A 14,691-nucleotide genomic window follows, 5' to 3' on the forward strand; every position below is an offset into this window, starting at 1 on the left:
CTAGTTTATTGAGACTATAGATAAGGGGGCTATAAACAATATTTCAATGTAGAAGTTTCCAGTTTCGTGCTCTTATTTCTCTTTATTTTATACCTCATGCCTGATACAGTTTTACTACTACTAATTTTGAAATTTAGTGCTTTAAGGTTTATGCAAAGAAGCAGACTGAGGCTGAACTGAAGATTATCTGGAAACATTAGCTATTAATAATTAACTATTGCTGAGCCCGGTGCAATAGCCTAGTGGTTAAAGTCCTTGCCTTGCATGTGCCAGGATCACATTTGGGCACCGGTTCATGCCCAGACGGCCCCGCTTCCAGCTCCCTGCTTGTGGCATGGGAAAGCAGTTGACGATAGGCCAAAGCCTTGGGACCCTGAACCTGCGTGGGAGATGCAGAGATCTTTATCTCTTCTCTCTGCAAATCTGATTTTCCGATAAAAATAGATAATAAAATCTTTTAAAAAAATAATAATTGGCTATTGCTGTTTTATTGCTTCCGTTGACTTGTACATCTATAACCAGCTTGGTGCCAGAGGTGACCGTTTTCACATCAAGCCTGTTTTTTCTGCTATTGGGCTAGGTGGCCTTGCAACTCAGTCTCGTTTCTCTCATGCCTGTTTCTGAATCAGTCCCCATTTATCAGTTTGAATGAATTATTCAAAATTTAAATCTGATCATGCTGCGCCCTCTCCTTAACATTATTCTATAGCTGTTCAGTTGTTTTGGATGAGACCCAAAATACCTAACATAGGAGCTGCCACCTGTCTCTTGTCATTGTCCTCACAATTCTCCGTATCTGGTAACGGAGTCCTTTTAGCTCTTCCATAGAGGTCGGTTTCTTTCATGTTTCTCAAATTTTATATTTTTCAAAGGATTTATCCTGCTTTAGTTTATGCTGTTAGCATATTGGCTTCCTCACTCCAAATTGTTCAACCACTCAAACTATTTTTCTTTTCCTATGTGTAATATTTTGCAACTTCTACCTACCAGATTTTTTTTTAAAGATTTATTTATTTTATTTCAAAGTCAGATATACAGAGAGGAGGAGAGACAGAGAGGAAGATCTTCTGTCCGATGATTCACTCCCCAAGTGAGCCGCAACGGCCAGTGCTGCACCGATCCGAAGCCAGGAAGCAGGAACCTTTTCCAGGTCTCCCACACTGGTGCAGGGTCCCAAAGCATTGGGCCGTCCTCGACTGCTTTCCCAGGCCACAAGCAGGGAGCTGGATGGGAAGTGGAGCTGCCGGGATTAGAACTGGCGTCCATATAGGATCCCGGGGCTTTCAAGGCAAGGACTTTAGCCACTAGGCCACACCGCCCGGCACTACCTAAAGGATTTTGCTGTCCTTATATATTTGTGGGTTTCATACCTGTGGATACAATCGATTGGAGATCAAAAATATTTCAAAAAGTTGCAACTGTATGTAGTATGTGTGGACTTTTCCTTGTCATTTTCCCTTAAGCAATACAGCATAACTATTATTTATGATGTATTTACCTTCTAGTAGATATTATTCAAGTGCATTGGTTTAGTGCTTATAAGCAAATATTACTCCAGAAGACGTAAGAAACTTGAGCATCCACAGACTTCAGCCTGGAGGGTGGTGGTCTGGGAGTCATTCCTGCAAGGCTATCAAAGGATGACTGTACCTGATTTTTAAATGTGTTTTTTTTTTTCAATTCTCTATCTTCTGCTAGAAGGTAGAATGAAGTTCCAAGATCTTTATGTTTTAATCACTGATGGGCACATGGTAAATATTTTACAAATTATTAGTTAAATAAATGAAGACATTTTCAATACAGATTTGAATGTAGCAGACATTGCAATTCTGACAATCAAGAGCTGACTAACGATAAAACTGTTCACAGGGCGATAAGATTAAGGATATAGATGTTGGACTGGGTTAGGGGACATCAGTTCAGTAGTTTGAACTTTTAGAGTGTATACTTGAGTTAATACTTTCTTACAAATATGTGCTAAATTTAAAAAAATAAAATAATTTTTATTTAAATAAATAATTTAAATAAAATATTAAAAAATACCTGGTTTTCTCAGGAAAATTTATAATCAAATTTCTCTGTATTTTCTCCTCTTTTTTAGTATCTACTTTCCTTTTGGATAACTCCCCAAACCAGATTAGCTATCACTTCACATTCTTTCTCTTTCACCAACAAATGGTTACTAGGTTAACTGTTAGAAAATAGGTTACTAGCAAACTCCTACTGAATTTATAAATGGAGCCTGGTGTGGTAGCTTTGTGGCTGAAGTCCTCAGGATCCCATATGGGTGCGGGCTCTAATCCTGGGCTGCCCCGCCTCCCATTCAGCTCCCTGCCTGTGGCCTGGGAAAGCAGTCAACGATGGCCCAGAACCCTAGGACCCTGTAACTGCACAGGATTCCTGGAAGAAGCTCCTGGCTCCTGACTTTGGATCAGTTCAGCTCCAGCCATTGTGGCCATTTAGGGAGTGAATCAATGGACAGAAAATCTTCTATCTTCTTCTCTCTGTATGTTTGTCTTTTCAATAAAAATAAATAAATCTTTAAAAAAAAAAGATAGAAATGACCATCAGATTAATGTGAGGAGAATGGAGGTACGTATAAATTGATATGGGAAAAATTCCTGTTTTCTTCTTAAGGATATATTTATTTTTCTTGGAAAGGCAGATTTAAAGAGAGAAGGAGAGGGCCCGGCGCCGTGGCCTGTGGCTAAAGTCCTCGCCTTGAACGCACCCGGGATCCCATATGGACGCCAGTTCTAATCCCGGCAGCTCCACTTCCCATCTAGCTCCCTGCTTGTGGCCTGGGAAAGCAGTTGAGGACGACCCAATGCATTGGGACACTGCCTACATGTGGGAGACCTGGAAAAGGTTCCAGGTTCCTGGCTTCGGATCGGTGCAGCACCGGCCCGTTGCGGCTCACTTGGGGAGTGAATCATCGGACGGAAGATCTTCCTCTCTGTCTCTCCTCCTCTGTGTATATCTGGCTATAATAAAAAATTAATAAATCTTTAAAAAAAAAAAGAGAGAGAGAGAGAAGGAGAGACAGAAAAATTCTCCATCTGCTGGTTCACTCGCCAAATAGTAGCAATGACCAGAGCTGACTTAATCCAAAGCCAGGAACCAGGAACTTTTTACAGGTCTCCCACGCAGGTGCAGGTTCCCAAGGCTTTGGGCCATCCTCAACTGCTTCCCCAGGCCATAAGCAGGGAGCTGGATGGGAAGTAGAGCAGCCAGGACATGAACCAGTACCTATATAGGATCCTAGTGCTGGCAAGGTGAAAATTTAGCACTGAGCTATTGTGCTAGACCCAGGAAATTCCTCTTTTGAAGACAAAAGAAAACATGTATGATTTGATATGATTTTGTTGCAATTGGAACACAAAGGCGTCTCAGGCAGCAGCTTTACCCATTCTACCATATTGCTGGCCCATAACTGTTCCTTTTTATTTATTTATTTATTTATTTATGTGTAAAGTAGAGAAAGAGAGAGCGGGAGAGAGAGAGAGAGACGTAGTCAAATTGATGTGTTTATCTTTCACTTGTTAGGTCACTATCTAAATAGCCAGTTACGGGCCAGAAACCTTATCATGGCCTTCCCTGCTGGTGGCAGGGTCCGAACCATTTTAGCAATCAGCCACTCCTTTTCCTGGTACATGGTGGGGAGTTGGATAGGAGGTAGACCAGTCAGGAATGAAACCTGTACTCTGATGCAAGGTGCCCATCTTCCCTGCAGCAGCTTACTAGCTGAATAACAACACAGACCCCTGCTGCTTTATTTTCAGATATTTCAATAATTTTCAGCTTTCCAGTACTATAAATAATGCTGTGATGGACATTGTTGCCTATCTTTGTGAATATTTCCTTAGGGCAGGATCCTAGAATTCCCTAGCTAGTCTTAAGAGTATTATTTTTCAAGAATTTTCACTCATTTATCCTATAAAAGAATACATCTTTAAGCCTATTTTTCAACCTCTACTCATGTGGCTTCCAACTGTGCTCCAACCAGTAGAACCAGCAACGTGGACAGGGAGAAGGTCTGGGTCTGAAGCACCCACGGGAGACCAGTGATGGTAGAAGTCTCTGCCAAGTCTCTCTTTATTGCTCCTTCACCTCTCCTAATACACTCTTCCCCCCACGTCCTAATTTAGCCAGGATATTGGATACAGATAAGTCCATTAGTCTAGGTGTTCTTAGCCACAAGCCCAGTTCCTGCCCGGCTCAACGAGCGCTAATCAACTCCTTAGCCCACAATACACATGTTGGTTCATTTCCTAACAGTCAAGACTGGGGCTAAACCAAATCAAGCCTGGGAACTGGAAACTCATTCTGGGTATTCCATGTGGGTGGTAGGGATCCAAATACTTGGGTGATCATTGGTTAGTCTCCCCGGCCGGGTCTGCACTGACAGGAAGGTAGCAATGTGAGCTGAAGCTAAGAATCAAACCTAAGCACTACCTCTAGACCAGAAGTCCATTCCGCTGTTTCTTTCTTTTTTTTTTTTTAAGATTCGTTTTATTTTTATTGGAAAGTCAGATATACAGAGAGGAGGAGAGACAGAGAGAAAGAGCTTCCATCCATTAATTCACTCCCCAAGTGGTCACAATGGTTGGAGTTGAGCTCTGAAGTCAGGAGCTTGGAGCTTCTTTCACATCTCCCACGCAGGTGCAGGGTCCCAAGGCTTTGAGCTGTCCTCGGCTGCTTTCCCAGGCTACAGGTAGGGAGCTGGATGGGAAGTGGGGCCACTGGAAAAAGAACTGACGCTCATATGGGATCTTGGCATGTGCAAGGCGAGGACTTTAGCCACTAGGCTACCGTGCTGGGCCCCCTGTGTTTCTTTAAAACAAATATTTATGTTCTACAGGTCAGGCCTCACTTTATCGACTTGTGTGTCCTTTACCTGATTTAATCAATATTAGTGAATGTTTGCCATAGTATCTCTTGCTTTTTAACTCCAAAGAACTAATGCTATTAACATACTTTTTGTTAAAGATTAATTTATTATCTTATTTGAAAAGCAGATTTTATATATAGAAAAGGACAGACACATAGAGAGATCTTGTATTTATTTGTCCATTTCCCAAATAGCTGCAGTGGCTGGAGCCAGGCCAGTTCAAGGCTGTGAGCTTTCCCATTTGTGTGCAGGAGCCCAAGAGCCTGGGCCATCTTCATTGCTTTCTCAGGTGCGTCAGCAGGGAGCTGGATTGGAAGTGGCACAGTTGGGACTTGAACCAGCACCCATATCAGATGCAGACATCACAAGTGGAGGCTTACTACAGTAATGCCATGGTACCTGACTCATAAGCCTTTAAAAAAATGTATATATATATATATATGCACACACACATATATGTGTATACACACACATATATATATATGTGTGTGTGTGTGTGTATAAAATCAGAATTAAGGAGAGAGAGAGGGAGAGACGGAGAAAGAGAAACAGAGAAAAATCTTGCATCAACTAGTTCATCCCCTAAAGAGACACAGTAGTTAGGGCTGGGCCAGACCAAAGCCAGGAGCTTCATCTAGCTCTTTCAAGTGGATGGCAGGGGCCCAAACACCTGTATCAATCTTTCTCTTTTGCCTTTTCACCCACATTAACAGGGAGCTAGATTGGAAGTGGAGCATTCTAGTCTTGAATGGGTATCCATCTGAAAATCTGGTATTACAAATGGTGGCTTTACCCTCTCTGCCACAATGCTGGCTCCAACATTAAGTCTTAATAGGATTTAACAACAGTGATTCTGCCTTGAAATGGCTATACTCCAGTATAGAATGAAATGGCAGGCGTTCTTTTAAATATATAACCCACTGTGCCACATGTTGACCCCCTTCATAAAAATTTTAGACACATATGGAGAAACAGAGCTTAGAGAATAAACGATCTTATATGTACTCACTGGAGGGAATCGGCTCAGTGGTGCACATAAGCAATGAAGAGTTCTTAGAAGACACGGATAGAAAAGTCTAGAGTGAATCCAATTAATGTATGAACCATGTCAGTCCTCCTTTGAGCTCTCAGTGCTTTGGGGAGAAGCTGGGGTTCAGGGAGAAGCCGCGGCACAATCAGGATGGGAGGCACAGGTGATTTATTTTTTCTTCTTCAGGAAAGAGTTTGCCCAAACCCAGTTAGGTTAACAACATTTTCAAAAATGAGGTAAAAGATGGCTCATAGATCCAAGTTCCAAATACAAAGCTCTTTTTATTTAACTTTTGCTTGCTTTAAGGAGGCAGACTTAAGGCTGCATTCAGGTCCATAGGATGCCAGGGAGGTGAGTGCCCAATTTCATTTTCTTTGTGCTTCAAGGCTGGGTTTTCCTTTCTCTTCACAAGGATACCTCAATCTTCCCAAAGGAGACTATACTACATCCCATTTCTCAGTGTAAGCCTAAAGATTAAACACTAAAGTAACTTTCTGTTATTTCAACCTGGAAAGATGTCCCAGTACTAAACTGGCTATCTATGATTTTTTTTAAAGTCTTTTTGTTTATTTTTATTGGAAAGGTAGATACACAGAGAGAAGGAGATATATAGAGAAAGATCTTCCAAGCACTGGTTCACTCCCCAAATGGCCACAATGGCCAGGGCTAGGTCAGGCTGGAGCCAGGAGCCAGGAGCTTTATCGCCGTCTCCCACATGAGTGCCGGGTTCCCAGGGATTGGGCTGTCTTCTACTGCTTTCTTGGGTCATAAGCATGGAGCTGGATGGAATGGAGCAGTCATGACATGACTCAACACCCAGACTGAATACTTGCACGACAGTCAGAAAATTAGTCTGATATGCCACCATGCCAGAAAGAGATCATTTATCTACTGGCTCACTACTCAAATGCCCACAAGAGCCAGGGATGGGCAATCCAAAGGGCAGGAATCAGGAATTTCATTTAGTCTCCCACATAGGTGGCAGTGACCAAACATTTAAGTAGTTGTCTGTTGCTTACAAGGTGCCTTTGCAGAAAGCTGAATTGGAAGTAAAGTAGCTATAATTCTGATATTCTAATACAGAATATGAGAATTGTACCGTGCTACAAGACCTTTATTCTAATTATTATTTAATAATCTGCATACTATCCCTTGTCTCTTCCTAATACAAGGGCCATGCATTGTCAGTCTTCCAATTGAAAGACACAACCCATTAAAAATCATAGTACTCAAAAAAAGTTCATAGAAAAATGAAATTGGAAGATAAGTATATTTGGTTCAAAAAAATTTAAAATCCATGTATAAGGAGGCTTCAGAAAGTTCCTAGAAAATGTACATTATGAAAAATGACAATAGATTAGTAATTTTTTCACCCAAATGAACGCATTTTTAAAATCCATTTTCATATTAGCGGGGAGTTGGATCCAAGTGAAGCGGCCAGAACATGAAGCAGTGCCTGTACAGGACGATAACATTATGGGCAGTAACTTTAATCATTGTTCCATGACATTGGCCTTTTCCACAAACTTCTTGCAGTATTGTTGAATATAAGTGAATATCCATTATTCTCTGATATGCAGTTGCTCTGTCCACCTGATTTGTGTGTTGTTTCCTCCATTCTCTGATTGGTAACTCCAGGGGTTTTCCCAAGTTGGAAGACCCCCTACTCTTGGGCTTTTGGCATTTAGAATAGTGGGGGTTATTTTATGCTTGGCTGCTTTGGTAGTCTTGAGGGTTATTGAACAAATATGCAGATTTTTTTTCTAGTAGCAGGGTTGGATATTTCCTGTTCTTTAAAGTTAGGCTTGGCCATGTGACTTTGTTGGCCAATGACATATGAGTGGAAGTAAAGCACATTGCTTCTGGGTGGGAGATTTTCAATTGCTACAGAAAGATACTGCAGCACCAGTAAGTAGATGTTATGATCTCCTCTGTGGCAATCCTTTAAAATTATTTCTTTTTTCTTCTTCTTCTTTTTTGTTTTTTTTTTGAGATACAGACAGAAAAAGACAGCTGGGGCAAGGCAGGCTAGAGCTAGGACCTGGAAATTGAACCTGGTCTCAACCTGGACCCAACCATTTGAACAAATCATCTGCTGCCTTTTAGGGTGCATATTAGTAGGAAGCTTTATTGAGAAGCAGAGCCAGGACTCAACACCAGGCATTCTAATATGGGTGCTGGCATTCCAAACCATGTCTTAATTTGATGCATAGTAATCTTGAAAGGATGTGTCTCCACTAATTTGGGGGCCTTTGTGACTGCAATGAACAGAGTTCATGCTATGGAGTTATTCTGACTCCCTAGATCCACCTTGTAGGTCAAACATAGTCTCTCTCCTAGTTGAGGTAATACTGGTGGTTGCCAGCTCCCTGATGAGTTCCTCTCCAGGGGTCAGTCCTGGTGAGAAAAAATCATCTTGCTCAAGCTCACCTTCTCTTCCCTGCTTGCAGCCCACATGTAGTCACTGTTGATGTGAGTTTAAAACATCCGGAGCTCCCAATTACAGGACAGTGCTGAAGATCCATCTCAGTTCCAGAACTCCCCGCAGGACTGGCTAAAACCTCACTTGCAACTCCTACATTCCCCAGCCCTGGGTTCTTCAGGCAGTTCCCACAGACATGGATTTTGAAGAGGTTAGCAATACCCTCCTGCACACAGATCTCCCACATTTCAGGGTCTGTTTCCTGGTGGACCCCACTAAGGATAGATCTCTTGATAACCACCAAGCATTGTAACATGTAGGAAAGCAATTTTTTTTTGGCAATAGGCTGCTATTTGGGGGATGTTATTAGCAACCTAACCCATTCTGACCAGTTAGTTGCAGACCTCACTTGCCCTGCGAATTCTTTGTTTTCATGTGAGCAGAACTTGTACTGTCTTTCTTGTGTAGTGTATAAATAGTAGCCAGTCTGGTTTCCAGCTTTGGACCGGCGCAGCACCGGCCATTGAGGCTCACTTGGGGAGTGAATCATTGGATGGAAGATCTTCCTCTCTGTCTCTCCTCCTCTCTGTACATCTGACTTTGTAATAAAAATAAATACATCTTTAAAAAAAATAGTTGCCAGTTCCAACTCTTCTTTGATATTCTTTCTCACTGTGAGTGGACAATCATGACCCAACTGAGACATTACAAGAACAAAAGAAAAAGGGCTGCCTGTCTAGTTGCTGATTCCTACCAAGTCACTGTCATGTGTCTTTTCTCATGTGTTTTCCAAGACCTTTCCTTCTTTTTGATATATTTATCACACATTTATGACATTTATGAGAGTATTTAGTGTTAGGAAATTTTTATGATAATAATCAAGTACTTAATTCCCAATTTGGTAAACAGTAGACGATCAAACAATACATTTCTGTATCGGTAACCTATACAGCCCTTTTGCTGGAGTGCTAGATCTCCTTTAAAGCCAAGTGATAAAACAATTCATCTGTTACTTCAGATCTTACAGGCAAAACAAAATATAGTAAAAAAAAAAAAAGCCAATGAATCAAAACATACTATTATTTTTTTTTTAAAAAAGGATTTTACTACATGGAAAATTTTTTCTCTGCCTGAGGGTAAACGGTATAAAAATATTTCGACTTAAGAGTCCTAGAATCCTGGGTTGGTATTATGACAACCCCTAATTATGGAAAATATTTAGCAGGATAACAAAAACCAGTCTTAGGAATGTGGAGATTTATTTACAGCAAGCTCGGATAAAGAGATAAAAAGGGGGCTTGACCAAGCAAGCAAAGAATATGGCTTTTGGAGTGAATTTATGAATGTATCTTTAGGATTGCCCCTCGCCACAAAGAAAGACCAGCTAATGTAGTCTTCAGAATAACCTACTGGGAGATCTTCACCTCTGAAAATCGCCCTCCCACGCAAATTTTCCACCTCGCAGTAGAGAATTAAACCCAGACTTCCGATCATGGCGCCACAGACCTCACCTTCTTCCCTCTCCCCCAGCAAAATCCCACCCAAGTCGGCGGATTCCGAAGGGCTCCCCTCCCCTATCCTGGTTGCTTGGAGACAGACCAGACTTGCAAATGGCCAAAAAGAAAAAAAAAACCACCACGCGTACTCAGGAGATCCTAGAAAGCGGCAATAGCGACCGAACCTGCTCTGTGTTGGGGATGCGAAGATCCTTGGTCACCCTCGACCCAGGGAGCAGCTCTCTCCCTCAATTTCCCTTCCCCAAGACCTAAGAGGCCCCTCAAGCCCCGGCCTTTGTGGGTAAAGGCCCTCCTTGGAGAAGTGGAAACCACGTCGCGCACACACACAGAGACGTGCACACACGCAGGGCGGGCTCTATCCTTTCCAGGGAGTTTTCTTCCTGGCCTCGCTTCCTTGAGAAAACCAACTACCCCCAGTCAGCTGAGAGGGGCTCTGAGACTGGATGCTTAAGGCTGCAGGACGCCCTTTAGTGCATGCCTAAAGGTGGTATCCCAATTCCGGCTTTTGTTAGTGAGGAGCTCTGAGGAGGCCACGGTCTCAGGTTCTGGGAAAGACGGGTCCAACCGGATGCTCTGGCCAACGGAGAGGGAGGGTCCGGCCCCAGAGAGCAGGGGTGTGTGTTGTGGGGGCATATCTCTGCCAGGCTTCCCCTCCAAGAGTCTCCGCGAGACACCTCAGCTGGGCTAAATCACGGGGATCCGAAGAGTCTGGCTGAATGCTCGGACAAAAGATGCGGTCGCCTTCTCTCACACATTACATCCCGAGCCGTGAACATGTATTCACGCAGGGACGGGATGCGTGTACGTGTGCGTGAGGGTAAAAGGCCGCGGCTGTCCAGCGGCTCGCCAGCCCCACCCTGCCCAGGCCGGCTGAAGGGAGGAGAGCCACGCCGCGCGAGGGCCTCCCAGCGCTCCGCCAGCCCCGGGCGAGGGGCGGGGCAGGGCGGGGCGGCGAGCGCGCACGCGCAGTGTGGGCTCCGTCGCGCCGCCGCCCGCGCTGCACCACAGGCCAGAGACAGACAGGCCGGGAAGAGCCGGAGACTGAGGCGGCGGCGGCGGCGGCGGCGGAGGCGGGGCGACTCCGGTGACCGGGAGCGCCGCAGACGGGCAGCTGCGGCGACTCCCCCCTTTGTGTCTGGTCTGCTTGGAGCTACTGGGAGTGCTTCCCGGAGGGGTGCCGCGGGTGCCTAGCCGCCTCGCTCGCTCACCCCTCCACCCCGGCCACCGACATCCACCCTCCCGCCGCCCCCCGCCCTCGGCCCGCGACGCCCGAGCTCCGCCCGGAGCCCAGAGCTGCGGGGAAAGCGAGGCGGCGGTGGCGGCGGCGGCGGAGTCCTCGGGGAAGGGGGGGTCGGGATTCGCTCGCCGGAGCCATTGACGGGAGAAAACGAGGCTTCCGTGCTGGAATTGACCTCAGGCAAGCTCAAGCGTCTGGAATAAAAGCGAACGGGAGAGGCGCGCACGCAGGAGGGCTGCAGAGGAGCCGCCTCCCGCACCTCCCCTCCGCGAGCTGTCTCGGGGCGCCCCGGCCCTCCCTGCCCCGTCTGCCCATTCCTCTCGTCCCCTCCCCCGCTCCCCGGCGCCCCTCGGCCCGGGCCTGCCCGACCCTCGCACGACTGTTGGGCTGAAGGCGTGACGGCTGTGAGAGCTGGTTCGTGGAAGCAGGCACCCTTTTCCATCCAGTGGACGGAGAGGATTTGCTCGCGGAATCCGAGTGAGGGAAGCACCGAAGCGAAACTTTAAAAGGACTCCTGCCCTCCGGGAGCCGCGGGCGATGCGACTCGGGCCGCCGGCCGCCTCCTCCGCCCGCCGAGCGTCGCCCTTCCCGGCTGTCGAGAACTTGTTCTGATCGGCGGCTCTCGCCTTCCTCCCTGCGCCCCACCTCTCTGCACCTTGGATATGTTTGCTCCCAAACCTGGATATTTTTTTGATATCGTGAAACTACGAGGGAAATAACTGCGGGGCTTACTTCTCGGCTGCCTGCTTCTCTCTGCTCCCCACCCCCACGGACATGCCTTTGGTTTGGGGAGCGCACGCACCGGGTCCTAGGCGATCGAGCACCCCCCAAGCTTCGGGGAGCGGAGGGAAGGGAATCGCTGCCGCGGAATGAACGCTCTGCCCGTCCGTCCTCTCATCTGCCATTTGTCCTTTGAGACTGCATTGTGATCGGGGGCGGGTGCCGGAGCCGTCCGACGACGGGGAGACCAGCCGAGCCCCCCACGCCCGTCTTGCCTACTTGCCGACTGCCTGCCTGCGCTCGGCCGAGCCCGGGATGCCTCCCTCGCGGCCGCGGCCCCAGCGGGTGCCCTGGCTGCTGGGGGCCATCCTGCTGGTCAGCACCGCGGCCGGTGAGTAGCCCCGGTGGCGGTGGCGCGGCCACTTCCCCTGCCGCCTGGCGAGGGACGGAGCCCGCAGAGGCCGAGGCCTGCGCTCGCCCTTCGTCCCTGCGCGCGTGGGGGCTGGAGTGCGGTGGGTGGGGGGCCCCCGGGGGGCCCTGCGCGCCTTTCCCACTCCTGCCAGGGAAATCACCTTGGGGTTTTGTGTGGTGTGTGTGTGTAGCTTGCAACCCACTCCCATACTCCCCCCAATCCGCCGTAGGGAGGGAAAAAGGGACATATTGGGTGTGGTATCTTGACATTTTTAGCTGTGAGGTAATGCCAGAATTAAAAATAATGTTTTAATCAACAGTGAACAGCGTCTATTATGAGATCTTTGGAGCAGAGCTTGTAGATTTTTTTTTTTTTAATATAAAGAAACAGTTTTGGTTTACAGCGAAAGGAAATCAACTCTCTCGAATCTTATTTTTAGATTTAGATCGCTCTTGGGTAATCCATGTTACTCTCATTATTGAGAAATGTGACTCCATGTCTAGAATAAATGTTGAGGACCCCAGAATAATAAAGATTCTTGATATATTGTATAACACTGTTTATCATGATCGCCAGGATTATTTTGTTGCCAAGTATTTTAGCCATCACACAGCCGTCTGGACGCTCACATTTGCTGTGCTTTGGGAGTTACTCTTGGGCTTAGAAGTGTTGTGATAACTTTACTATTAGTCACCTGGCATTGGTTGGCTTTCCTGTCATTGCGAAAACTTTGACCTGACACCGGACTTCTAGGAGACTTGAAAGTTCTTTGCATTGTGCTTCATCCTGAAGGGAAATGGTATCGTCCTTTCCTCTAGATGTTTTCTTATTAGTTCCCAGTTTCTGAGGACAGAAAACCCTCATGATCCGTTTGCAGTTACTTTCTGAGGAGCCTTTGGTGATTGATTTTTAGGAATTTTCAGGAGTGAACTCTTATACTTCTTAAATGTGCTTTGGGGTGGCCAAATGGATTGTGCAGTTCAACATAAGAGAAGGGCCAGATGATGGCTTCTCCATGACTTTTGTTTTCTTTCTGTGAATTATTTTCACGTTCAGTAAGTTTCTCAATGCTGTGATAACACAGAATGTACTTATTTCCATTTATAAGTCTGCACTGGGAAGATACTAAAGAAAACAACTGAAGTTTTGCTTTTGTTCTTTTGATATTATTAATGTTTTATTAAGTAATACTTACTGTTTTATGATAAATCTATATAGTTGCTCTAAAATAACTTGACCTTTTGAATAAAATGTATTTTGAAAGTGACATTATAGTATATATATATATATATTTTTTAAAGATTTTATTATTATTGGAAAGCCGGATATACACAGAGGAGGAGAGACAGAGAGGAAGATCTTCCATCCGATGTTTCACTCCCCAAGTGAGCCGCAACGGGCCAATGCGCGCCGATCCGAAGCCGGGAACCAGGAACCTCTTCCGGGTCTCCCACGCGGGTGCAGGGTCCCAATGCATTGGGCCGTCCTCAACTGCTTTCCCAGGCCACAAGCAGGGAGCTGGATGGGAAGTGGAGCTGCCGGGATTAGAACCGGCGCCCATATGGGATCCCGGGCGTTCAAGGCGAGGAGGACTTTAGCCGCTAGGCCACGCCGCCGGGCCCGATATATCTTTTTTTTTTTAAAGATTTATTATTTTTATTGGAAAGGCGGATATATAGAGAGGAGGAGAGACAGAGAGGAAGATCTTCCATCCGATGATTCACTCCCCAAGTGAGCCGCAATGGCTGGTGCTGCGCCAATCCGAAGCCAGGAACCTGGAACCTCTTCCAGGTCTCCCACAAGGGTGCAGGAACCCAAGGCTTTGGGCCATCCTTAACTGCCTTCCCAGGCCACAAGCAGGGAGCTGGATGGGAAGTGGAGCTGCCGGGATTAGAACTGGCGCCCATATGGGATCCCGGGGCGTTCAGGGCGAGGACTTTAGCCGCTAGGCTACGCCACCGGGCCCAATTTTAGTATATCTTTTTAAATCATTACAATTTCTTTAGGAACAAAAAAAAAATGTGTTTATTCCCCTAAGTTTGTATTACATTAGCTCTTCAAAATTTTCTAGCCTTAAGCCATGTAGCTCCTGTGAAATACAACCAGTGAAAAAGGCCTTAAGCTTAGCAGTCCTTTCGTAGCAGAAATCTCAGAATGTTTTTGTTCTTTGTTTTGACCTTTTTAGAGCATATATTTCCATTTATAGTGATGTGCTTATCATTTTGAGGTCAGAACTGCAAAGAGGAAAAAAAAATGAATGATTTTTGAATGCATTATTTCTATTTGACAAATATCCCTAGAATAATGTCCCTTGAAAGTAATAAATGAAAAGAATTATTGCTTAAAAGTGGTTTCATTGTTTGTTTAGTGTTACATAGCATCTGAAATCTAAATTTCAGGATTGTAACTACAATAATAATTGATATTTTATTGAATGCAAGTTATGTACCAACAAAAAATAT

At 45.6% G+C, this 14,691-nt stretch overlaps 1 protein-coding gene across 1 annotated transcript in view; it reads left to right on the top strand.

Annotated features, from left to right (window-relative positions):
• Positions 1-11,734: 11,734 nt before the first annotated feature.
• The window catches only part of BMPR2 (bone morphogenetic protein receptor type 2), a 108,784-nt gene continuing 105,827 nt past the window's right edge, over positions 11,735-14,691 (top strand). Inside the window, exon 1 of the mRNA XM_058664865.1 lies at positions 11,735-12,208. Within this exon, the coding sequence (XP_058520848.1) occupies positions 12,133-12,208 (76 nt within the window). The 5' untranslated portion in view covers positions 11,735-12,132. The remainder of the gene's footprint in view (positions 12,209-14,691) is intronic.

Source organism: Ochotona princeps, chromosome 5 (genome assembly GCF_030435755.1).
Source record: "Ochotona princeps isolate mOchPri1 chromosome 5, mOchPri1.hap1, whole genome shotgun sequence".
Taxonomy (NCBI): domain Eukaryota; kingdom Metazoa; phylum Chordata; class Mammalia; order Lagomorpha; family Ochotonidae; genus Ochotona; species Ochotona princeps.